The following is a 27,912-nucleotide window of genomic DNA, read 5'->3' on the forward strand; positions in this document are numbered from 1 at the left end:
GTATTTTAACATAAATCCAGCAAACTAGTAGTCAGTGAAGAAGAGTAAAGCTAATGGCTCACACACTCTCCCATTTTATTCCAATTTTACCCTTTTCACCTTGTCATTCTTCTCTTTCCACACACCAACGCTCCAGACTTCCTTCTCTTCGCTCCCGTGCATCATCAATATCATCTCAAATGAGTGATCAACGGCCCAGATTCAAGGATTTTCCATACGTATCAGATCCAATCAAACATCTGATGCTTGATTTGGTATCAATGGTAGAGATGCGTTTGGAGTCGCAGCTGTTACCGTGCACTGTTCCGCAGGATATAGAGTATTACGAGAACGATACTGGTACTGCTCATGGTTCTATCTTTGTTCGCTCTGGTGTCTCATCTTCTCCGGTAATTTCAATGTCCTTTATTGAGCATTTTTGTAGTTTTCCACTATTATTCTTTCCGGTCAAGTCAATTTTATACGTTTGATTCAAATTATATCTCACACATACTCGCTTGGTTGTGAGGGTTATTTTAGTAAAAGGTAAACAAATGATTGAGACGGAGGGAGTATCGAATAAACGTATGAAATTGGCTTAGATGGAGGAGTACTATGTTAGAAGTTTGATTATTTTGCTTAATTGTTGTTCTATGAAGCTTCTTAAGTACTCTTTAGTTAATTGCTTAAGACTTAGAGCTTAAAATAAGAGAAAAATGGAGGAAAATGGTGGTAGTAGAGAGTTGAAATGAGGGGGAAAAGGTGTCAATTTCGTTTATTCGTAATGAGCCCTGTTCTTTCTGGCCTTTTAGAGCTGAGCTGCGCTGAAATAATATTAATATTATTATTATTATTAATATTAATACTAAATATAATATAATATAATTATATTTATAATTATTATTATTATTATTATTATTATTTTTATAAAAACGCAAACTTTTTTATTATTATTATTACTACTACTACAAGAAGAACATTACTAATAGTAATATTAATACTAGTAATTATACTAATTTGAGTGATTAACTAGGTAGCCACCATGAACCACAATACACTATCAATTTTATTAGGTGAAATAATGGAGCACCGATTTGCTAGATTGTTGTTCAAAGTCTAACTATGTATCATCCTAATTTGAGTGATTAGATAGCCACCACGAAGCAACAACAATCCTAATTTAATTAATTAGATAAATAAAAAGCGACATACCCTAATTTCATCTTTAACAAACAAATAAATTTGATTGATTAATTAAAACTCAACAAATAATGTTAATAATTGATAAACAAGTAAATTAATTTATTATTTGATAAATTAGAATCCATCTTGTAAGTTTTAAGTCATTTGAGCAATTAAATTAAGTTTTAGGGAAAAATATTGATTCAAGAGTCCATTTGGTTAAGTTTTAGGTGAAAAGGGTACAAAATAGAACGTTTTATGAAAAAGTGTATGTGAAAGAGTAAAATTCGTATATGAAAAAACAATTAGGTATTAATAATAGTAATATTAAAATTAACAATGTTATTAATAATATTATTAATAGTTAATAGGAATAATTGACAATAATAATCCCACCTTTTGCCTTTCTTCCCATAGTAATCCCATCTTTCATTATTCTCATATTAAGCCCACCTTTATGGTCTATCTTCTACAAATAAACCACAAGACTTGCTACCTCTTTAGCCAGTTGCTTTACTTTTTTTATTAATTAAGTCATCCCCTTTAATCCAACCCTCAGCTCATATGTAACATGTACTGCCCATCTCTATCTTTTTTTCCAGATTTTAAATTTTCTAATACTTCTCCCACCTTTCTCCTTCAACTCACCAAAAACTAATCCCGCTTTAATGCATCCACTAGCGTCATTGCCCTACATGCATCCACTAGCGTCATTGCCCTACACCGGAGTAGTCACTGTAATTGCATATTGGCGTAATCACCGTATTGAAATGTACAAGATTTTTAAGGAAATTAAAATTTTAAATTGTGTCAATTAGTATGGTGAACATTTTTGGCTCCCTCAATACTCTTGATTATCAGACGACTAGTTAGATTTTATGAAGTGGTTAAGCTAATTGAGAAAAATTATCTAATCATGCGCAAGACTAATGCTAATTTCAAAGAATTTAGTATAAGAATTGTTCTTATGGGGGGTATTTTTGGGTGATTTGAATCGAATTGATGGCTATAAGAGAAAAATTGGTAGTAATGCTCTTGAAAAAAAGAGAAGAATGACGGATTTCGGGAATTAATAGAGAGAATGAGGACAAATTTTGAAGGGTAAAAGCTGAGTCGAGACTCGAAAGAGTATGAGAATGGTGGAGAAGGTAACCGAGTACTTTCGGAAAAACATTCGAGATGAGTCAGAAAACTCACTATCAGTTGTCAAAGTTAAAGGATTTTAAAAGCCAGCGTCAATAAAGGATAAGCATGGTGTGATGGCGATGAATGATGGAGATGTGGAAAAGGTGATTAAATTACAGTGGAGGGTGGAGGATGATAAGGGTTAAGAGAGATTGTATTAAAAGAGGGAGTTGACCTGATATCACAAGTAATATTTTCACAAGGATTGTTTTAAGAAGACATGGTAATAAGGTGGGATTATATTGAGATTAATGATAGGTGGGATTATTTTAGGAAGAAAGGTTAAAGGTGGGATTATTGTTGTCAATTTTTTCTAGTTAATATTCATATTCATATTAATAATAATATTAGTAATAGTATTAATTTTATTTATATGATTATTATTGATTTTAATAACTATAATATTCAAAATGATAACAATAATGAGGATGACTAATTAATAATAAATTAATGATAATAATAATAATAACAACAACAACAACAACAACAACAACAATAATAATAATAATAATAAATTAAATAAATAAATAAATAATATTAAAAATATTAATAAAAACTATTAAGGCATGGCTGGGCTGGGCCGGGCCGAGTTTTTAACATAACTTGATTTTACCGAGCCGTGAAAAAGATTCAACAAAAAACAGAAACAAATCCACTATCTGTTTTACGTCAAGCAATACGTGGAGTAACTCCCGATATAGCAGTAAAAGCAGAGGACGTGTAGGCGGATCGACTCATCAAGTTCCCATTGAAATAGGATCCACACAAGGAAAAGCACTTGTCATTCGTTGGTTATTAGGGGCAGCCCGAAAACGTCCGGGTCGAAATATGGCTTTCAAATTAAGTTCCCGAATTAGTGGATGCTGCCATTCAGGGCTGGGTTGGGCTGGGCTGGTTCTCCAACGTTTGACACACACATGTGATGTTCATCGATATTCATCTCGGTTGAACTCTTTCTTCAGAAGGGCAATGATCGGATAACAATTATCAACCTCCACGTTAGGGTAATGCAGTTTTCCGTTAACCCCCTTCTTATCAACCTCCACCCCCTACCACCAGTCCACCACCATCATTTCCTAACATTTTCATCATGACTTAGACCCCCACAAGTGTTACGCTACGTGCGTGCAATTAAGCACTTTGACTATCAGTAAGAGTAAACTGGCTCCACAAGTTTTAGTCGAGGTGTGATCAATCCTAGTTGACAATATATCTCGAATTGCTCGCCATATGGCGGACCCAGGCTTCAAACGCCAGGGGGTGCACTTTTTAAACGAGCCGATAAGACTGACGTGAGTCAATCGGCCAAAATAGAATATACACAACGAAACCTTGATTTAACTTGTAAAAAGTAAACTTCAAAGTACCCCTTATAGGCTTACATACAAATGGACCTAAATTTTAATTGATTTAAATTAAGCTAAAATTTTCAATCATTTATAGGGAAAAAAATTCTCCATACTTGGTGGGTTATTATATATTTTAATCATATATTTCATCCTTTGATATATTTTCAATCATATACTCCATAGCTAAAATTTTCAATGATATATTTCAGCTTTTGATGAGCACCTAGAAGATTATTATGAAACTTTATTTGCCTTCTTGGTGGGTTCCAACTTCCAAAATGACTCCATATATACTTTCATCAAGTGTACCATGAAAAGTACTACTCCTCCGTCTCAATTATTTTTTTTACCTTTTTTTATTCTTTGTAAGTGGTATTTTAATCAAAGGTAAACAAATGATTGTGATGGGGGAGTATATATAACTATTTTGAAATTTGTGAAACAATACTATCGTCAATGTTGTTAGGATCGGGATTCTACTTTGGATCGATGAGGGAGGTAGGATCGGATCGGTAGAATCGGATCGTAGAATCGTAAGATCCTACAAACTCACTAAATATAGTTTTTTTTGGTAAAAACATATAATTGGAGATAAAATCATTTATTTATTAATATTTACCCATAAAATAAATGATTTTAGTATCGATATATTAACATGTTTCTATAACTTGCACGAAAATTCAGTTTTACGATGTCATAATATAAAAATATATATTAATATTTTTATTATGGAATCGGATCGTAGGATCGTGTTATGATTCTATCTCCCGAGATTTTCAAATGAGTAGGATCGTAAGATTCTACAACCGTGATAGAATCGTAGGATCCAGGATCGTCAAACATTTTTGGATCATAAAATCGTAGAATCGTAGGATCGAATCGGGGATTCTGACAACAATGACTATCGCCAATTTTACAATTAGGATTCATATAATTGGGAATATGAGTACTAACAATTAACATTCACAATACAAATAGTCAACAAAGAATCGAAACAAAATTATTGACCAAATTGATCAAACACAGCTTGAAATAAACAATTAATAAATTCGAGCTGTGCAAGCAATCAAGAAGTCGAGAACCAAATGGTGGTAGTGCTGCGAAGCTGCTTCTTTGTGTGAATTTTGAAGTAACCAATGACAAAAGAAAAGAAAGGGTAGGTGGAAAATATATACATATAAAAAGGTTTTTGTGGGGGTTCAAACCCCTGCCCTTGAACTCAAACCACTATTTTTATCCGGTTCAGATACATTTATGACAGCAAAACTGTATACATACTCTATTTTTAGGCCTTTTCTAAAATGGAAAAAAAAAAACAGAAACCGATGTGCGCATGCGTGGTGTTGTGCGCACGCCAGGTCCACCGCTGTTGCTGTTGCTCGCCGGAAAAGACTTGGCACCGAAAATTGATTAGAATTGAATTTTTGAAAAATCTTCTATAGAAAAATACATTCATTATTTATAAAAAAAAATGGGTTTTGTCACCTCATTCTTGTTATATGTTATCTTGTAAGTATTTCACTCCAATGGCTGTTGTGTACCGTACTCGTACACCAAGTAATTTTGCTAAAATTTTGAGTTCAACGCTTTAGCCCATGGTAATTGACAAAATCAAGTTCTGCAAGCTTTTGAATGAGATATGGGGGTTGAAGTTAGAGAGGAAAGATGTTTAAATAAACTATGCATCAAGAGAGGATAAAGATGTTTGAGAGAAGAAATAATGGTCGAAATAATCGACATTTGCGGTTCACTATCAAATTGAAGAGGCGCGAGGCACTTCGATCTAATAGATAGCTAAGATGAATAATTTTGATATAAAAGATGAATAATTTGTTTCACTTAGGCCTACTCAATTTCCAATGCCATGTCACATTTTTCCAGCAAGCGCAAGCAATTGACAGTATATTGTTAATTAGGCTTCATTACACACCAACTAATAGTTAATAGAGTTAATAGTTGAGGGATTTAATTGCACATACCGTTAAACTTTTGGGGGCTATGTAAGATATTTCCATAAATCAAATAAGTATTATACTAATATTTAATTAAGTTATTTTATGGAAATTAAGTTGGTCCATTGTATGGTGAAATTTACCTAGGATTCTGTTTCCACTATTGTCTCCCATAAGTTACCACTCACAATTTAGGAAACTGTTCAGTTGACTCTTTGATGGTAAGAGTCTATATAATGGGAACATATTTATTCTGATTAAGGTTCAACAATTCTACCTCATTAAGAAAATACACCATCTAAATTGTGAGGCTGAGGGTTTGGAAATCAAGTCAGATCTCGGGATTTATAATTTGGGTTATTCTTTAAGACGGATCAATTATTTCAAACAATGGCTGGAGGTGAGTAATCGATCTCTTTTATCGCTTCCGCATTCAGTTTATACATGTTCATTATGAGACTAGAACATGTTAATTTTAGACTATAAAACTTACAGTTGGTATCAGAGCGAATAATCGCCTCTGCCTTGCTTAATTAAAAAAAAGGATTTCATTATCGTATAGAATAGTTCGTATTCTATAAATTTGGCCTTGGTTTGAGTTTTTGTTTATACGACCTCTGGCTACCCAATATGTATATATTGATTTGATTTTGGATACCTATTTTGTTGAAGCATGTATATATATTAATTAATCAATCCCATGAAGCCTTAGCTACGTGTTCCATGTATATGAGTACAACAAATTTTGTTGCAAAGTTAAAGTGTACAACTTTGTCTGGGAATCTGTTTATTGTTTTCATGTGCTTAACTCGCCTATGTTATTCATGGAACATGTGAATATTAACAATTAGTTAATTATCGTGCTATAAGACATATAAGGACGAGACATTGACTTAGCATCCTTCTTTCGTTTCGTTGGACATTCGGTTAATGTTCTTTTATGTGTGGTATACCTCTATTGCATATTTTCTTGATTGAGTTATACATGGAAAACAAAGTATGCTATATGGATGTCGTAATTATTGTCTTGTACAATTATATTTATATATATGGTATTGTCACCTTGTATTAAGTTAGACCAATTTTGTTGTCTGGTCAAATGATTTTTTCTATATACATTAAGTTGAGTATATAGACTAAATTTTAATGTCGAGTGATTCAAAATTTTATTGGTTAGAGATTAGCCACAGCATCTCTAATTAATTGAAATTTTATTTTGGAATCACATGTGGAAACTAGACATTATTTGTGATTAGTCGTATGTAATGTAATGAGACTTACCCACAGGAATCTTGTTGTATGTATTTGTATGATTAATTAAGATGATATATTGAATCTTGTTTCTTAATCTACCCACAGGACTTGAGAGATGTATATGATTTGATAGTATTGTCATAAAGTTAAAAATTTATATGTATCTAATTGAGTAAAACTTCAGCCCACAGGCAAGTTTTATGTCTCTAGATTCATATTTGAGCATGATTTACATTGGTAAAGCATGATTAAGTTTAAAGTCTCAACTACGGTAATAAGCATGTTATTTATTAAATTTGCAGTAATTTTACCTGGGAGTTCTACTGATGTCAAATTTGACATTCCTGAATTGAATGGTGATAACTATAAGGTCTGGAACTGCAGTTGGGATGGTTAGATATTGATTATGCTATTCGGAAAGACGAACCACCTAATGTAACTAAAGAAAGCACTAAAGAAGCAATTGATCTTTATGAAAAGTGGGAGAAATCTAATCGTCTCTCTATTATGTTCATAAAGACCAAAATGTGTGCTAGTATTCGTGGTTCTGTCGATCAGCATACTAAAGTTAAAGATTTAATTAAGGCCATCGATGAGCAACAACTTCGATAAAGCTCTTGCTAGTACCTTAATAATGCAGTTTTCATCTTTGAGGCTCACTGAGACTAAAGGTGTGCGTGATTATATCATGCGCATGAGGGATATTGCAGCCCAACTTAAGACTTTGGAAGTTATCATGTCTGACACTTTCCTTGTGCACTTCATTTTATGCACTCTTCCTCCAAAATATGTTCCTTTTAAGATCTCTTACAACACACATAATGATAAATGGTCAATTAATGAACTTATGGCCATGTGTGTTTAAGAGGAGGGCAGACTGTTAATGGAGGAAGGTGAAAAGGTGAACCTTACTGTTGCTTCTTCTTCAAAGCGGCAAAAGGGTCACACTAAAGATAAGGGAAAGGAAAGATTTGGTGACCGGACCATTAAGAAGGAGTCTACGCGTTTCTTCTGTAAAAAGAAGGGACTCATGAAGATAGACTGCATTAAGTTTAAGGCTTGGCTAAAGAAGAAAGGTAATTTTCATGCGTTTGTTTGTTATGAATTTAATATGGTTAATGTTAATCATAATACATGGTGGATTGATTCTGGAACTACAATCCATGTTTCGAATACCCTGCAGGGTATGAGAAACCTAAGGAAACCAGTGGGCAGTGAACTTTCAATCTATTCAGGAAACCAGATTAGTTCACATGTGGAGGCCATTGGACATGCAGCTTAATATTAAGTAGTGGTTTTATTTTGCGTTTGGAAAAGACATTTTATGTTCCAAATTTCTCTAGAAATTTGATTTCAGTATCAAGACTTGTACCTTTGAGTTTTACCTTTAATTTTTTTCAAACTCTGGATTCAGTATTCTCAGAAATTCTGAAATTATTGGTTATGGTATTTTATCTTATAATTTATATCATCTTGAACTGCAAAATAATATTACTCATAATTCTATGCATGTCAATGCTGGTTTAAAACGTTGTATTATGAAAGAGAATTCCTCTATTTTGTGGCACCGGAGATTGGGACATATCTCCATTGAGAGGATTAAAAGATTAGTAAAGGATGAAGTACTTGATACTTTAAACTTTACCGATTTTGATACTTGTGTTAGTTGTATTAAGGGTAAGCAAACTAACATGTCTAAGAAAGGTGCAAAGAGAAGTTCTAGCCTATTAGAAATCATACATACGGATATTTGTTGTCCGGACATGAACGCTAATGATCCAAAATATTTTATCACCTTTATTGATGATTACTCACGTTATATGTATCTTTACTTACTTCGTTCTAAGGATGAAGCTTTTGATGCCTTTAAATTGTTTAAGGCTGAAGTAGAGAGAACCTATGCGGTAAGCGCATTAAGATTGTGAGATCTGATAGAGGTGGTGAATACTATGGTAGATACACTGATAACGGACAAGCATCTGGTCCATTTGCTAAATTTCTTCAAGAGCATGGGATTGTTGCCCAATACACTATGCCTGGTTCTCCAGATCAGAATGGTGTAGCAGAAAGAAGAAATAAGACATTAATTGAGATGGTGCGTTGTATGAGTTAAATCGGGTTCCTTCCAAGGCTGTATCTAAGACACCTTTTGAGTTATTTAAAGGATGAAAACCGAGTTTGAGGCATATACGCATTTGGGGATGCCCGTCGGAGGTGAGAGTGTATAATCCACAAGAAAATAAACTTGATCCAAGGACTATTAGTGGGTATTTCATTGGATATGGCGAAAAGTCTAAGGGTTATAGATTCTATTGTCCATCTCATAGTACAAGGATTGTGGAATCAAGAAATGCTAAATTTCTTGAGAATGACTCTGTCCTGGAGAGCGATCATCATGAAGTTTCACCCTCTGATTTAAGTGACAGATTGGTTGTCATTCACACTCCTCAAGTTCAATCGAGTGTTACACAACCAGTGATAAAAATTCCACAAAATGTCGATCAAAATATGGTAGATCATAATGAGGAAGAGGTTCACCGTGAGGATGAACAAATTCCATTAAAAAGATCTATTCGTGAAAGGGGATCGGCTATTCCTGATGACTATGAAGTATATCTACATGAATTGGATTATAATGTTGGAGCTGATAATGATCCTATGTCGTTTTCACAAGTCGTAAGTTCTACAGATTCTAACTTATGGATGAATGCTATGAAAGATGAGATGAATTCTATGGCATCTAATGGAGTTTGGGATCTCGTTGTATTGCCTGATGGTGTAAAACCTATTGGGTGCAAGTGGGTCTATAAGACTAAAAGAGATTCACTTGGCAACATCGAGAGACATAAGGCAAGACTCGTTGCTAAAGGATTCACTCAAAGGGAAGGAATTGACTACACAGAGACTTTTTCTCCTCTATCAAAGAAAGATTCTTTTCGAATTGTCATGGCATTAGTAGCTCATTTTGATTACGAGTTACATCAGATGGATGTGAAAACAACATTTCTCAATGGTGATTTAGAGGAAGAGGTTTATATGAAACAACCTAAAGGATTCTTCTCTAAAAATGGTGAGCATTTGGTTTGTAAGCTAAATAAATCCATATACGGTTTAAAACAAGCTTCCCGCCAATGGTATAAGAAATTCCATGAAGTTATTTCTTCATTCGGTTTCGAAGAAAATATAATGGATCAATGTATATATCTTAAGGTCAGTGGCAGTAAAGTTTGTTTTCTAGTGTTGTATGTGGATGATATTTTGCTAGCAACCAATGATAAAGGGTTCCTACATGAGGTGAAACAATTCCTTTCAAGTAATTTTGATATGAAGGATATGGGTGAGGCATCTTATGTCATTGGCATTAAGATCCATAGAGATAGATCTCAAGGCATTTTGGGGTTGTCTCAAGAGGCCTATATCAATAAAGTACTTGAAAGATTCAGGATGAAAGATTGTTCACCAAGTGTAGTACCAATTGTGAAAGGTGACCGGTTCGCTTGGACCAAAGTGCCCCAGGGAATGACATTGAAAAAGAACAAATGAAGAATATTCCATATGCTTCAGTTGTTGGTAGCATTATGTATGCTCAGTTCATGCACCCAGCCCGACATCGCATATGCGGTTGAAGTGTTAGGAAGATATCGAGTAACCCAGGACTTGATCACCTTTGGAAGGTCGCAAAGAAAGTGTTGAGATACCTTCAAGGTACTAAGGATTACATGCTTATGTTTAGACGGACTGAGAATCTTGAAGTAGTAGGTTACTCCGACTCCGACTACGCTGGTTGCATAGATTCACGTAAATCCACATCAGGATATGTGTTTATGCTAGCCGATGGAGTCGTGTCATGGAGGAGTGTTAAGCAAACCTTCGACGGCTACTTCTACTATGGAGGCCGAGTTCGTATCTTATTTTGAGGCTACCTCACATGGTGTTTGGTTGAAAAGTTTCATTTCTGGGCTTAGAGTTATTGACTCTATTTGTAGGCCACTAAGAATGTATTGTGATAATTCAGCTGCTGTGTTTATGGCTAAGAATAATAAAAGTGGAAGTCGAAGTAAACACATCGACATAAAGTATCTAGCCATAAAGGAGCGTGTTCAGGAAAAGAAAGTGATCATTGAACACATTAGCACGAGTTGATGATTGATCCTTGACTAAAGGCATGCCAATTAAGACTTTCACGGATCATGTAGTGAGAATGGGACTTGGTTCCATCATGTAGTACATTCATTAAGTTTTTGTAAGAAACTTTTATTAAGTTGGATATTTTCTCATTTGGATTTATATGCGCATATTTATTAAAGTTATGTTGAGAAATATCATTTTGTTTGAACCTCGAGTAAACATGGGGTTTACTCATTAAGTTAAATGTGTGTGGTGTGAGTGACTTGATATATTGTGATACATCCGTATGTTGTGTCTCTTGTTAAATGGACCAAGTGGGAGAATGTAAGATATATCTATAAATCAAATAAGTATTATACTAATATTTAATTAAGTTATTTTATGGAAATTAAGTTGGTCCATTGTATGGTGGAATTTACCTAGGATTCTGTTTCTACTATTGTCTCCCATAAGTTACCACTCACAATTTGGGAAACTGTTCAGTTGACTCTTTGATGGCAAGAGTCTATAAGGGGAACATATTTATTCTGATTAAGGTTAACCAATCCTACCTCATTAAGAAAATACACCATCTAAATTGTGAGGCTGAGGGTTTGGAAATCAAGTCAGATCTGGGGATTTATAATTTGGGTTATTCTTTAAGACGGATCAATTATTTCAAGCAATGGTTGGAGGTAAGTAATCGATCTCTTTTATCGCTTTCGCATTCAGTTTATACATGTTCATTATGAGACTAGAACATGTTAATTTTAGACTATAAAACTTACAGGCTATAGGGTTTCTTTGAAAAGGTGTACTCCCTCTACCCACTTCTAAATTTCCTATTTTTCAAATTCTCCTTACCTATTTTTAAATGTAGGAAGTTTAAAAGTGGATGGAGGGAGTATCTTTTATCAGGTAACAAACTCAGGATATGATCAGGAGATTGGTGTTATTAAAGTGTGGAAACAAGAGGATAAGGGAAAGGGGAACAATCAGGAGATTCATGTTAGTAAAGGGTGGAAACAAGAGGTGATAGGGGAAATTTATTCTCTCTCTCGCCTTTTTTTTTTTTTTAATTACCTTCGCTACTTTATCACATTTATCCCAGTCCCTTATGGGCGAACATTATATGTTCAAGTGGTAAGGGTTCAAATATCATTGCATTCACAACTAGGCTGTGAGGCTCTTGTGCCTTTAGCTATAGAGGCTGTGACATATTGTTGCCTAAGGGTGGTCAAACATTCGGGCTGGGCCAGGCTAACCCAGGGACGGCCAGGCATAGCTTGGTAGACATGGAACCGGCCCATTGTAGAAGGCGGGTCAAGGCGGGCAGGGTCTTATATGTGTACTAGGAACCGTCCCGAGGGCGGGCCGGGCTAGGCCTTTAAAGAAGTTTGACGACCTACCAAATTAAATAAAACCGGGCTTATCAAAATTAGTATAATTTTCAAATAATATCAAATTATATAAATATGATGATAATTTCGAAATTATATTAATTAAGGTGCGTACGTATCTCGAAAAAATCAAAGCCCACGTAGTTATTTATTTAAAAAAAGGGCTTGATCAAAATTACTATAACTCTCTCAAATAATATCAAATTAAATAAATTTGATATTAATTTCGAAATCATAATAATTATGGTGTCTTCGTATCTTGAAAGAATCAAAGTCCACGTAGTTCTCTACTTACCTACTTATCGTAATGGCTAGGTTGGTGATGAAAACTCTAACCTTGCACTCCTGATTGTTGCGGTGGTAGGACGTCTTCGCTTTCGATTATGAGGAGGGGGTCCCTCTTCTGGTTTAAGGGATTAAGGGTTTAAGGGATTAATTGATATTGTTGGCCTTGTAATTATAGGTCGGCCAAATCCCGCACACATCTTTATTATGTTGGATTGGCGGTACCTAAGTTTGATCTTTTTTCATTTAATACTCTTCGATCTGCACTAAGATGTCTAGACACCGGAACAACCAAACAATCCCTAACAACTTTGGCAACAATGGAAATTGGGTCGAATAATTAATCCACCGCTCAAGATTGTTAAAATCGTCATCACTAGGCACGACTCCGCAAGGCAAGTAGTCATCAAAAAAGGCAAGTAGTCATCAAAATCTTTGGTGACACAAGAAGAGGAAGAAGAAATCCTTCTTCTAAATAAAATAGATCTTAATTTAGAGCCGAAACGACCGTCCTTTTGCACACGAGTCGTGCTAACATTATTCCTGGACTTTATGGACTTTATAGACGGATCGGATTCACAAGCGTAAATGGGGTATAGTTTGGCGCAAAACATTAGTACAACTTTAAGTCTTTTAACATCACAATCAACTCCTAACATCTCATAATAATATTCTAACATGTTGGTTAACCCTATTGGCTATTGATTCAACTCCCGGATCAAGCATGCATGCAATACCATATATTTTAGGAAAATTCTTAAAATAAGTCAACAGCCTTCATATCGGTCATAGTGTGGGATAACCCCGCTTGGTTTGATTGAACATTAGCAAAAGCAATCATAATTTTTAAACATTTCATAGTAGCTAGACTTACATTAGGCTTGTAAACATAAGAGAAAACGTTAGAAGCATTCTTATATGTTTTCAAGAGACAACACACTTCATTAGCAATTGTCCATATAGTGTCTTCTCGTGTTTGGTGATATGTGTTAATACAAATCAGTAATAACAAGTTTGTATTTTAATGCTTTTTTTTAGCAATTCATAGGTGAAATTGGTGAAATTCCACCCTGCGGGCCAATTTTTTCCCAATCTACAAATGACAATTTATGTTTTTTCACATAACTCTGAACTCTTTGTATCGTATCGACGTCTTACATTTCGAGAGTTTCTAATCCAATGAACACATGCTTTAACGGGATCAATTAAAAGGCGAGAAAAATAATAAAAATAATTCCGTCCTGAGCAGATAAGCTAATAATATGTGGAGAACATCTAAGTTCACCTTTGTGTAGTAGGCCATCCATTTTACTTATAACATGCTCAATGCATTTAGTATTAGCATTAGTATTAGCATTAGTATTAGTGAAATCATTATCAAAGGAGATTGAAAATTTTTTGTTAATTAAATTAAACTCTTCACAAGTCTCCTTACAACAACAACATCAGAGCCTTAATCCCAAAATGATTTGGTGTAGGCTATGACATGAATCATCCTTTAGAATCGTTCATGGGTAAACGCACACCTCAAAATGCGGAAAAAAATAGAAAAGAAAAATTGAAAAACAAAAGGGGAGTGAAGCATAATACAAAAGCCTGGTAAACTTGTTGGTTTTAAAATTGAATTCCAGATTTCTTTTATAAAATCTTAGAATTTAAATCGAGAATAAAGATTAAAACGATTTTGAAACCGATGTAAAACTTAAGGGTCCGGAATACCTTAAAAGTGAATAAAGTATTAATATATAAGAAAGTTGTTGGTAAAAAGGTGTAATAAATTCGAAAAGAACAAATAAATTTTTAAAAACTAAATAAAAACATTAAATATTTCAAATAAAGTCAAATACTAAAAATCCACATGTATCATTGCCCTCCATTGTGCCCTCTCCGTCACTATTCCCTCATCAAGCTCGAGAAATCTCATATCATGTTGTATCACTCTAAGCCATGTCTGTTTTGGTCTCCCTCTACCCCTAACAACCTTTTCTGTTCCCCAGGTGTCTAGCCTCCTAACTCGTGCGTTCATAGGTCTCCTTCTCACATGGCCAAACCATCTTAGTCGGTTTTCTATCATCTTGTCCTCTATAAGCGTCACTTTCACCTTTTCCCTAATCACCTCATTCCTTAATCGATCTTTCCTTCTATCACCGTACATCCACCTCAACATATGCATCTTCGCCACACTCATCTTTTGAATGTGACAATGTTTCACTGCCCAACACCCGGAACCGTAAAGTAAGGCAGACCTAATCGCCGTGCGATAAAATTTTTCCTTTAATTCTTGGGGCATATCTTTATCGCATAAAAACTCTGTAACACTTTTCCATTTCAACCATCCCGCTTTAATTCTATGAGCCACATCTTCGTCTAACTCTCCATTTTTTTGAATAATAGATCCTAGATATCTAAAGAAATCTTACCCCGCAACAACATTTCAATCAAAAATAATACTCTCCACCTTTGTCGATCTCGCACGTTACCGAACTGACACCTCAAATACTCGGTCTTACTCCGACTTAGCCTAAACCTATGAGTCTCCAAAGTTTGCCTCCACAACTCCCAACTTTCTCTCTACCCCCTCTTTCGTCTCATCAATCAACACAATATCATCCGCAAACATCATACATCAAGGGATGTCGTCCTGAATATTCCTTGTCAACTCATCCATAACTATTGCAAAGGGAAAATGACTAAGTGCGGAACCTTGATGCACCCCAATGGTAATGGGAAATTGGTAATGGGAAATTCTTCCGTTCTCCCAACATTAGTGCGTAGACTTGCACTAGCCTCCTCATATATGTCCTTTATGAGGTCAATATATTTTCGAGACACACCCTTTCTCGCCAACCAAAGCACTCAAAGTACTTATCTCGGTACCCTATCATATGCCTTTTCCAAGTCAATAAAAGTAAAAACCATATGCAGGTCTTTCTTCTTGTCCCGATGGTGTTCCATCAACTGTCTCATGATAAAAATCACATCCATAGTCGATCTCTCACGCATAAATCCAAATTCCAAATTGGTTATCCTAGATGTCTACACATTTCCTAAGCCTTGCTCGTTTATCCGCTCCCATAACTTCTTCATATGACTCATAAGTTTAATTCCCCGATAATTGTAAGGAACACTCTTGAACATCACCTTTATTCTTATACAAAGGGACAAGAGTGCTTCTCCTCCAAGCTGATGGCATCTTGTTGCTCCTTCAAATCTTGTTGAAGAGCATGGTTACCCATTCGATTCCTTTCTCCCCCAAGCACCTCAAAACTTCTATGGGTATACTATCCGGCCCCTCTGCTTTCTTTGACCATATCTTCCTTAACGCCTTTCTAACTTCACTCTTTTGTATTCTACGCACAAATTCTCGATTAACCATGCTTGGTGTTACTTGTACATCTCCAAAACCTTTCTCCTGATGTCCATTGAATAAAGTATCAAAATAAGAACTCCATCTAGCCTTTATTTCGTTATCCTAACCTTGTCGTCCATATCTTTCACACACCCAACTCTCCCAAAATCCCTCGTCTTTCGGTCTCTTATGCGGGCCAGTTTATATATACCCTTCTCTCTTTCTCTCTTGTCCAATCTGGCATATACTTCTGGCATATACTTCTGGGTTAACTTTTGCCCTCCATCACGCACTGCCTTTTTAGCGGCTCGTCTAGTCTCCTTGTACTTTTCAAAGTTCTCATCACTCATGCATTTCCCCAAAACCTTATAACATTCACGCTTTGTCTTTATCGCTTGTCTCACCTCATCGTATGTGTCCTTACTAATGGTCTATTTGCTTTAGATTCCCTTACCTCCCTCGTCAAATCCTTTACAACATGCTCTAATTTATCCCACGTTGCATCTATATCTTTCTCCTTGCAATCCGACCAAATATCGCTACTTCCAACCTTATCCAAAAACGCTACTTCACAAGTCTCCTTAATTCGGAAAAAAATGTTATAACAGGTACGTCGTACGCGCCTCATTCATAAGTTCAAAAGCAATTATACGTTTTTGTAAGATAATATTACCATCTATCCAATGGACGGTAATGCATATGAAAGGTTCATTTAATCTAGAAGTCCAACAATTGCTAGTTAAAGTAGCTCGACCATCATGTTTAGCAAAATATGCAATTAATGTCTCTTTGTTCGCAACTTGGTGCAAAACGTCTTTGCAAAGCTTGTCGATTTACGAATCTAAAAGCGGTTTTTAATGCTCTTTTATTAAAATGTTCATATTTGGTTCTTCACCTAAATGTAAAAGGTTGTTCATCATCAATAACAAATCTAGCCATTTCGTCAACGTTATTCTTATGAGCATAAGACCAAGGGGTACCGCCGTCGAGTTGTACACTCGTAAACCCGGAAAAGCTAGTTTGTTTTTGTTAACGATTACCACTGAAATGTTTTTGTGTTATGGAACTTCTTTAAATGACGACTCATGCTTCCGTAGCCGTCACCGACACTCCATTTATATTTTTTATTAACGTTGTTAGTTTGACAAACTTTGCATATACACTTGAATTCACCGTCCGGCACTTTGATTTTTTTGAAATACGTCCATATATATGAACTTCACCTCGTCGACTAGTCGGTCGACTTTGACTAGCACCTATGGGGGGCGTTTCTTGATCCACGGGGTCTTTTGAAGCTAAAAAAATCCGAAGCTAAAAAAAACAAGTTAGTTGAAACGAAATAAAATGTTTAATACAAAATTGTGTAAAATAAAATAAAATAAAATTGAAATAACAAAATATAATATAAAATTGTCAGTATAAAATAAAATATTATAAAACAAAACAAAAAAGATAATACCAAGTTTAATTATTATTATAATTAAAATGTAATAAAATGATTAATAATGGCATGAGATTGAAATTGAGAATTATCATCTTAAGATTGTCGGATCCAAATACGGAGGATGAATTCAAGTGTATGTAAAATTTGTGAGGCTAAGAACGTTACTAAAGAATATAATTGGAGTTTGTGACGGCTACGGAAGCATGAGTCGTCATTTAAAGAAGGTCCATGGTATCCCAAAAGAAACCCATTTGAGTGGTAATCGTCAACAAAACCAAAATCAACTTTTCCGGGTTTATGAGTTTACAACCCGGCGGAGGTACCCCTTGGTCTTATGCTCATAATAATATGGTTGATGAAATGGCTAGATTTGTCATTCTTGATGAACAACTTTTGACATCTGATAAAAACCGAGATATAAACGTTTTAATAAAAGAGAATTACACGGCTAGATTAAATGAACCTTTCATATGCATTACCGTCCATTTGATAGATAGTAATGTTGTCTTGCAAAAACGTATAATTGCTTTTGATCTAATGGATGAGGCGCATACTCGTTATAACATCTTTTGGCGAATTGAGTTTCATTTGATTAACAAAATTTTTTCAATCCCCTTTGTTAATACTTCTGCTAATATTAAATGCAAATGCGTTGAACATGTTATAAGTAAAATGAATGGGCTACAACTGAGGTGAGGTGAGGTGAGGTGAGGTGAGGTGAGGTGAGGTGAGGTGAGGTGAGGTGAGGTGAGGTGAGGTGAGGTGAGGTGAGGTGAGGTGAGGTGAGGTGAGGTGATCTGATCGATCGATCGATCGATCGATCGATCGATCGATCGATCGATCGATCGATCTGATCTGATCGATCTGATCGATCCGATCTGATCGATCGATCGATCGATCGATCGATCGATCGATCGATCTGATCTGATCTGATCGATCGATCGATCTGATCGATCGATCGATCGATCGATCTGATCTGATCGATCTGATCGATCGATCGATCGATCGATCGATCTGATCGATCGATCGATCGATCGATCTCGATCGATCGATCGATCGATCTGATCGATCGATCGATCGATCTGAATATTATTAACTTATCCGCTCAAGAAGGAATTACTTTTCTCGTCCTTTAATTGATTCCATTAAAGCATGTGTGCATTGGATTAGAAAAACTTGTAATGTAAGATGTTGATACAAAGAGTTGTGTGAAAAACATAAATTGTCATTCCTAGATTAGAGAAAAGATTGTCGGACAAGGTGGAATTTCACCTATAAATTGTTAAAAAAGGCATTAAAATACAAACTTGTTATTAGTGATTTGTATAACACACATCACAAGCCACGAGAAGACCAGTCCAGTCCAGTCCAGAGTCTATGTGGACAATTGCTAATGATTTGCGTTGTATCTTGAAAACGTATAAGAATGCTACTAACGTTTTCTCTTTATATTTATGAGTCTAATGTACATTTAGTTATTATAGAATGTTTAGAAATTGTAATTGCTTTTGCTCTATGTGGACAATTGCTAATGATTTGCGTTGTATCTTGAAAACGTATAAGAATGCTACTAACGTTTTCTCTTTATATTTATGAGTCTAATGTACATTTAGTTATTATAGAATGTTTAGAAATTGTGATTGCTTTTGCTAATGCTTAAACAGGCCACGGGGTTTATCCCACATTGTAAGCGATATGAAGGCCTATGTCCCCTTTATGCAGGTCTATCTATAACATCTAGGATTAATGTCTATCCTTCTGTGCAAAGTAGCGGTCATTTCGATTTTAAATTAAGATCTATTTTATTTAGAAGAAGGAGTTTTCTTTTATCCTTTTTTCTGGCACTAAGTTGACTACTTGTCGTACGGAGTTGTGCTTGCTTATTACGATTTTAACATCCTTGAGTGGTACACTACCCATTTGATCCAATTTCCATTGTTGTGGAAAATTGGTTGTTCCGGCAACCGAGAATGCTTTTAGCGGAGGTGGAAGAGTATTAATTAAAACAAGATCAAGCTTAGGTACCGACATAATAAAGCTGTGCATGTGTAAGAACGATTGGGATTTGGCTGAGATACGATTTCAAGGCCAACAATATCCCCCAAATCAGCCTTAAGAGGGGACTCCTGTTAGGAGAATATTACGGTATATATCGTAATATACCGTAATCGTAATAATATCGGTGTTAGAATAAGTTATACCCCCTCCGTCTCAATCATTTGTTATCTATTGTATTTAGCACAAAGACCAAGGAAATGCAAGTGGATGTCTAATAAAGTAATATAATATTATTATTTCATCCACTTGCACACTACCTTTTACATATAAAACTTACCAAAAGTAGAAATAGATAACAATTCACTGATACACCCCAAAATGGAAATAGATAACAAATGACCGGGACGGAGGGAGTATTAGATTGCGATAATTGTTGTATATTATTGTTCGTTATGGAAATGAATACAATGGTACTATATTTATAGTACTTCAAATATCTAAATAATATCAACTAATATCGCAATATAATATAACTTATTCTAACACCGATATTATTACGATTACGGTATATTACGATATATACCGTAATATTCTCCTAACAACTCCCTACTTAATACTTGTAATCGAATGTGAAGACGTCCTACCACCTCAACAATCAGGAGTGAAGGTTAGAGTTTTCATTACGAACCTAGCCATTACGGTATGTGAGATAAGTAGAGAACTACATGGGCTTTGATTCTTTTGGAGATACATAGACATCTTAATTATTGTAATTTCGAAATTAGTGTCAAATTTATTTAATTTGATATTATTGAAAGGGTTATAATAATTTTGATCAAACCCTCTTTTTTTATTAAATAAAGAACTACGTGTGCTTTGACTCGAGAGTCGAGATGTACTTACGTAGGCACCTTAATTAGTATAATCTCAAATTTATCATTAAATTCATATTATTCGAAAAAATATACTAAGTTTAATCAAGGTCGGTTTTATTTAATTTCGTAAGTTGTAAAATTCCAATTTCTTAAAAAAAAAAAAAAAGTTGAGCTGGCCTAGCCCGGACCGGTTCCGGGTACACATATAAGGCCTGACCCAGCCCGCCTTGACCCGCCTCCTAAAACGCTCAGTTTGCGGGTCTAACAAGTCATGTCCGGCCAGCGCGGCCCGTATGTTTGACCACCCCTCCCTCGGTTGCCTATAGAAATTGAAAAATTTTGAGACATAAAATCAATCAAGGTTGAATTAAGATTACTATTGATCTATTATTCAAAAAGATGGGGAGTTAGACGGAGATGTTGCTCACAGAATTAAAGCGGGATGGTTGAAATGGAAGAGTGTTTCAGGGTTTCTATGCGATAAAGATATGCCCCAAAGATTAAAGAAAATATTTTATCGCACGGCAATTAGGCCTGCCTTACTTTACGGCTCCGAGTGTTGGGCCGTGAAGCATTGTCACATTCAAAAGATGAGTGTGGCGGAGATGCGCATGTTGAGGTGGATGTGCGGACATACAAGGAAAGATCGGTTAAGGAATGAGGTGATTAGGGAAAAGGTAAAAGTGGCGCCAATAGAGGACAAAATGATGGAAAACCGACTAAGATGGTTTGGCCATGTGAGAAGGAAACCTATGGACGCTTTTGATTAGAGGTAGGAGACTTGGAGAACAGAAAAGGTCCCTAGAGGTAGAGGAAGACCGAGACAGACATGGTTGAGAGTGATAGAGCACGATATGAGAGTTCTGGGGGTTGAGGAGAGTATGGTGACGGAGAGGGCACAATGGAGGGAAAGGATACATGTGGATTTTTAGTATTTGATGTTTTTGACATATATAGTGTTTTTTTATTTAATTTGAAGAAATTAAATTATTTATTCTTCTCTCCTTTATTGCACTTTTTTACCAACCATTTTCTTATAGATTTTACTTGGTTCATTCCGGATCCTTAATTCTATTTCCGTTTTTAAAAATCGTTCTAATCTTTTCTCTCGATTTAAATTTTAAGTTTTAATAAAAGAAATCCGGAATTCGATTTTAAAACCCCTAAGTTTACCTTGACTTTCCATTACATTTTCGTTCATCCCTTTTGTTTTTCATCTTCTCTTTTTTATTCGCATTTTGAGGCGTGCGTTCACCCATGGACGGTTCGAAAGGATGATTCATGTCAGCCTGTAGAGAATTGATTATAATTGGATGATTATTATTAACATTAAGCATTGTATTTATACAAGAGAGCACACAACCCTAATCCTTGATAGACAAGCTAACTATCTTACAGAATATGGAAAATACAATCTATATAAGATAACTAAAGATACGATAAATAATTACAAGATATTTACGTATTATCCTTAACACGCTCCCGCAAGATGGGTGTCCTTGGACAAGGCCAATCTTGAAACCATGAAGAAGAAAACGAGCACGAGCAAGGGTTTCGTTAAAGCGTCGCGAGTTGATCGTCCCCGAAACATGTTGACCAAGAGTCCCTTGTTGAACCCGTTCGCGAACAAAATGAAAAGCCAAAGCAACGTGCTTCATACGGGAGTGAAAAACGGGATTGGCGGATAATTGGTTGCACTTAAGTTATCACAATATATCAGGAGGAGTATGGAGAGGTCACATGTAGTTCATAAAGAAGAGATTGAACCCATATAAGTTCCGAGGTAGTATCGGCTATGCCCGGAACTCACCCTCCGTAGATGACCGAGCAAGGGCACGTTGCTTCTTAGAAGACCAAGAAACGGGATTACGACCAAGGTAAATGACAAAACCAAGAGTGGATACATAATCCGCCTTATCACCCGCAAGATCGCATCACAAAATGCATGAAGAAGCGGAGGACTCGAGCGATGAAGCATAATGCCGTGAGAAATAGAGCCTTTCAAGTAGCGTAAAAGACGCTTCAAGCGGACTAATGGGAAGCCGTGGAGCTGCATAAATTGTGCTAACTTGTTGACAAAGAAAGGAAATATCCGGACGGGTTAGTGACAAATATTCAAGCTACCAACAATAGCTCGATAATCCGTGACATTGGGAATGAAGTCACCAAAGATCTTTACGCAAGAAGCAATCAAGCAAGAGGAGTAGCGGTTTAGCATCTAACATTTTATGACGATCAAGCAAATCATAAATGTATTTCCTTTGAGATAAAAATAAACCGAGGCCCGTGGGACGGACTTCAACACCAAGAAAATAAGACAACGGACCCAAATCTTTGAGAGAAAACCGAGAAGCAATGTGAGAAATAAAGGTATTAAGAGAAGATAGACACGGACCAAGAACAACAATATCATCAACATAGACAAGTAAGTAAATGGGGGAGGACGAGTGATGGAGTATGAATAGTGAGGATCGAAGAGACCCTTTGAAACCATAGGACGATAAGTAAGATTTTAATTGATGTACCACGCCCGAGGTGCCTGTTTCAGCCGTATATGGCTTTGGAAAGTTGGCGGATATGGGGACGGGCACGTTTGATCAATGAAGCCAGGAGGTTGCTCCATGAACACGGTTTTCGTAAGAGTGCCTTGAAGGAAGGCATTGTTGACATCCAATTGACGGAGATGCCAACCTTTAGTAAGCAAAGAGAGAGTAACACACGAATCGTAGTAGGTTTGACAACGGGACTAAAAGTTTCTGAAAAATCAATACCTGCACGTTGATGAAATCCCTTAGCTACGAGTCGAGCCTTAAATTTGTCGATGGTATTGTGCGGACGGTATTTGACACGATAAACCCATTTGCACCCCACAACATTTTGAGAGGAAGAACGTGGGACAAGAGACCATGTTTGGTTTCGAATGAGTGCATCATACTCGTCCCGCATAGCCGCGCGCCACCGGAGTCAAGGAGAGCTTGTTTGGTGGTAGTGGGAAGAGAGGGAGTTTGGGTAAGGGTTAGGAGTTTGGCATATTTAGGATTAGGCTTTCGATGTTGTTCAGAGACGGGTAGTAGTGGTACGCGGAGGAGGAGGGGGAGGAGGGGGAGGTGGGGGAGAATGGGAAGGAGGAGAAGGTTGGGCAGCAGGTGTGGCAGGGGAGGCAGCAGGTGTGGCAGGGGAGGCATTCTGATTTGGCGAGGCAGAGGTGGCAGGGGAAGCAGGGGATGGGGGGTCCGTGGGGTCAGCAGGAGAAGGGGAGGAGGTGGGTGTGAGGATGGGCAAGGATAGGGTGCACCACTGCTGTACAGTGGGCAACGGCTGAGACGAGGAGGAAGGAGGGTAAGAAGGGAACTCGTGCTCAAAGAATTTTACATGACGAGAAGTGTAAATTTTCTTTGAGACGGGTTCAAAACAGTGATAGGCAGATTGAGAGGAAGAATAGCCAATGAAGATACATGGTGCGGAGCGGGGAGAGAGTTTGTGAGAAGCATAAGGCCATAGCCAAGGATAACAGAGGCAACCAAAGGAGCGCAATTTGGCATAATTGGGTAAATGTTTGAAGAGACGGAAGAATGGAGAGTCATTGTTGAGAGTGGGGGTGGGAAGGCGATTTATGAGGTAGGCAGCCGTAACAAACGCGAAGGACCAGAGTGAAGAAGGAAGGCGAGCATGATGAAGTAATGCGAGACCCGTTTCAACTATATGACGGTGTCTTCGTTCCGCAAAACCATTATGCTCGGGAGTGTGCGGTGGCGAAGTGAGATGAGAAATGCCATCATTGAGAAGAGAGGGAGTTAATTTGATATATTCCCCACCATTATCGGAGTAAAGACGTAATATGGGGAGATTGAAATATTTTTCCACAAGAGCCCGAAAGCGATTAAACGTAGGTGCGGTGTCGGATTTTTGTTTAAGCGGATACAACCATATATAATGAGTGAAATGATCAATGAATATGACATAATATTTGAAACCAGCGATTGAGGATATGGGAGAGGTCCATACATCGGAGTAAATTAAATCAAGAGGAGCGGAAGACGTAAGAGAATTGAAATTAAACGGTAACTTATGACTTTTATTGATCTCACAAGAATTGCAGGGACGATTAAAGGAAGTACTAGTAATTAAATTTTGACGACAAATATTAGAAAATATATTGTGAGATGGATGCCCAAGACGATGATGCCACGGCACGGGTGTGGAAGCAAGACCGACATGAGCTTGAGGGATAGAAGGCGTCCATTCATATACGCCCGAGCTAAGAGGACCTTGGAGGAGCGGAGCTGTCTGCGAGGGAACCTTTAATGAAAAAGAGGAAGAGGAAAATTCAAGTAAGAGATCATTATCTTTGCAAAGTTGTGAGATAGAAATTATTTTGCGAGAGATTGAAGGAACATATAACACATTATTAAAGTGTAAGGTAAGTGAAGGAGAAATAGTGATAGAAAAAGAACCTATATGAGAGATGGGTAAGGATGAACCGTCCCCAATAATGAGTTCATCAGTACCGTCATATGGGGCGTGCAGCGAGAGAGTATTGAGGTCATTAGTTATGTGATGAGTAGCGCCGCTATCCAATAAATAGGATGACGGGTTGGCAGAGGAGGCAGCCATAGCCGTGTGGGCTTGAGGGCGCTGCTGTTTAGAGCGAGGAGGAGGTTGAGGGAACACAACATTGGGGAATTTGGTCTTAAAGTCGACACAGTTAGAGAGGTAGTGACCTGTGTAGCGACACCACTGGCAAGTGCCGCGAAAGGTTTTGTAGTCAAGGCCACGGAGGACCTTGTCCACAACATCTTCAATATCCATTGTTTTGCCAAGAAGGGCAAGCTCATTGACACAAGCAGTTATGTCATGCATATAGGTGGCGATTGAGCGGTCAGATTTGGTAATATTGTCGAAACGATTTTTGATTTGGAGCAAGTGACCACGAGAGGGATTGGCATAGGTAGTCTCTAGGATAGTCCACACCTCGCGAGAGGTGGTGGCTTTCAGAACAAGTGGGGAGACATCCGAGTGGAGGGTACCAAGCAGGGCTCCTTTGAGGAGACTATCTTGGCGCTTCCAGGTGGCAAATTTGGGGTTGGGATTTGTTTTGGAGTCGGTGGTGACAGTAGCAGCAGGGGCAGGGTGGGAACCATCGACAAACTTGAGGAGATCGAAGCCATAGAGGAGATCAGCAACCTGCGTTTTCCAGGCACGGTAAGTTTTGGAGGTGAGTTGAGTGCAGGAGGCAAAGTTTATGAGAATGAAGGGAGAGGTGGGCTCATGGGGGTTTGGGATTGAAACACCAGAATTAGCCATGAGAGAAAAAAAACGGAGATTAGGGTTGTAGAAGAAAGATAACAGCCTAGGATGTAAGGCTGACCCCAAATTATTTTGGGATTAAGGCTCTGATGTTGTTGTTGTTATTGAGTAAATTGATGTTTAAAGAGAGTGATCTTATAAAAATACTGTCAAGCCAACTTGTTTAAAAATTGGGTTCTTCACAAATGCGATTGCAGATTCCTTTAATAGATTAATTGAGGTTTTGAATCGTATTCCCCTGAAAAGAAGGTTTATAGTTAATGCCAGAGCCAGAGTCAGAATTTCTGACTGGATTGCACCCAAATATCTTTAATTTGTATTTAACAATGTTTGTATTTTCTTGCCGGCCCTCTCTCCCTCTGCCAATGTCGATTATTGAACCTGTGAATCTTGAGTTCTTGACTAGCAATTTGTGAAAACCTGTGAAAGTACTCCTCAGTGGTATACTGGTATCACAGTTTCATCAACTTCACTTGTGAAAATACTCCTCAGTTGTTAGGGATTACCCATGCCTTAGTCCCGCACTATTGATTTATACAATGAATGATCACACTTGCTACTTCTCTAATTGGTTGGATTCGTTTGGCTTATCTCTAGTGTAGCCAGAAATTTAAGAGTATGGAGTTTTGAGTAGACCTTCGCTAATGGTTAAGAATCTCCGCTTGTGGGGTCTCTATAAGAAAGCTGGTAACATTTCAATATGTTGTATTTTTTATAACATGGCTCTAAAAGCCTGGACTTTGGTTTGAATTGTATCAGCATCAAAATTGGCTTGTAAATCTTGTAAATTCCAATATTAGACCGAATATTGTGGTTATGTGCACCGGTTGTCTTGAATCTTGATAGTCTTTCCGGAGTAACTCGTCGACAGTGTGTCATATACTCATATTTCTGTTATCACGGATTTAGGGTTTTTTTATTATCTCTTTACCAAAACTAATGCAGATTGACTTCATGTTTAGTTCATGGCTACATTGTAAGCTACCAACTGGAGGATCCTTAAACATAACAAGCTTATTGGCTTATATGAATGACTCGACTGACACTCCCCAGTTACTAATTGAGTTCATCCAGAGCAGCCCAACATCCTTGGTCATTCTCCTCGATTTACCTGCCAGAAGGGATCTTGTTCTACACCCTGACTACCTCAAAACTTTCTATGAAGAAACATTGCTAGAAAAACAAAGGCAACTCCTCCTCGGGATCCCGGAGATCCAACCCTATGTCTCCCCTTCACTATACATTCGTTGTGTGTTCTCTCCTACCGCTGCTGTGATCCGTATAGATACCACAGCGACAGGAGGAGAGGACAGATTGGGAGAGATTGTTAGAGATAATGTGAGCGCAGCAGCAAAAGAAGTCTTGGGGATTTGGTTGGATTTCTGCGAGTTGAGTAATCGGATGTGTAATGAAGAAGCTGACAGAGTTGTTTTGAAGAAGAGGGATAGTATGTTCAAAAAAAAGAGCATTGAAATTGATCTTGGGTCAAGTTTGCCGAGGATGTTTGGTCAAGAAACAGCTGACCGAATCATCAGGGTGTTGTTAGGGACTTAGATTGCTGTATAAATGGAATGTGCCTACAAAGACAAAGTGTGGTTAAGGACGTAGATTGCTGTATAAGACTGTATGTGCCTATATAGACGTTGTCGCACTAACAAATGTAATTGGACATATTTGGGCTACATCGATGTGTATAGAATGGTGAGACTGAGTTGTGAGTTGTTTAGTGAAAGTATTCGCAAGCATGCTACATTTATCATGTTTATAGCTTAAATTTTTCAGATTATATCATGTTCAGTTTGCTTTTCTTTTACCAAGGTTGTAGCCGTTTATTGGTTACTATTTTATCTGCCCAATCATTTGTTTATTATCTTTTGCTTGTATAGTATTTTTTTTTTTTTTTTTTTTTTGTGTGTGTGGGTGTTTTAATCAAAAAGTAAAGAAATGACCGGGGTAGAGGAAATATTATTACTCCGTATTTCTTAGCTGCTTGTGTTTTGTATTGTATTAAATACGGAGTAGCGATTATGGACTAGCTAAGCAGCTAGTTCATGTTGGTTTTCTCTACTTCGCTCAATAATTATGATCACCTTACAAATACATCAGAAGATCAGTAGCCTTTTAAAAGTTCGAAAGAATTGGCTTCAAGGATTGAAAAAGCAGTGTATCTTTGCCAACTTTATATGGTTTTATACGACTAGATTTTCTGCGTAAGAGAAATGTGGCGCGGAGGAAGTCTAAGAAGA

General features: G+C 37.0%; 1 protein-coding gene across 1 annotated transcript; it reads left to right on the plus strand.

Moving 5' to 3' along the window:
• Positions 1 to 27,479, plus strand: LOC141623190 (red chlorophyll catabolite reductase, chloroplastic). Its single transcript, XM_074439274.1, has 2 exons — positions 1 to 389; positions 26,612 to 27,479. Exons 1-2 carry the CDS (start codon positions 54 to 56, stop codon positions 27,218 to 27,220), a joined length of 945 nt encoding a protein of 314 aa, XP_074295375.1. The 5' UTR covers positions 1 to 53; the 3' UTR covers positions 27,221 to 27,479.
• The last annotated feature ends 433 nt before the right edge of the window (positions 27,480 to 27,912 follow it).

Source organism: Silene latifolia, chromosome X, assembly GCF_048544455.1.
Source record: "Silene latifolia isolate original U9 population chromosome X, ASM4854445v1, whole genome shotgun sequence".
NCBI classification, from domain to species: domain Eukaryota; kingdom Viridiplantae; phylum Streptophyta; class Magnoliopsida; order Caryophyllales; family Caryophyllaceae; genus Silene; species Silene latifolia.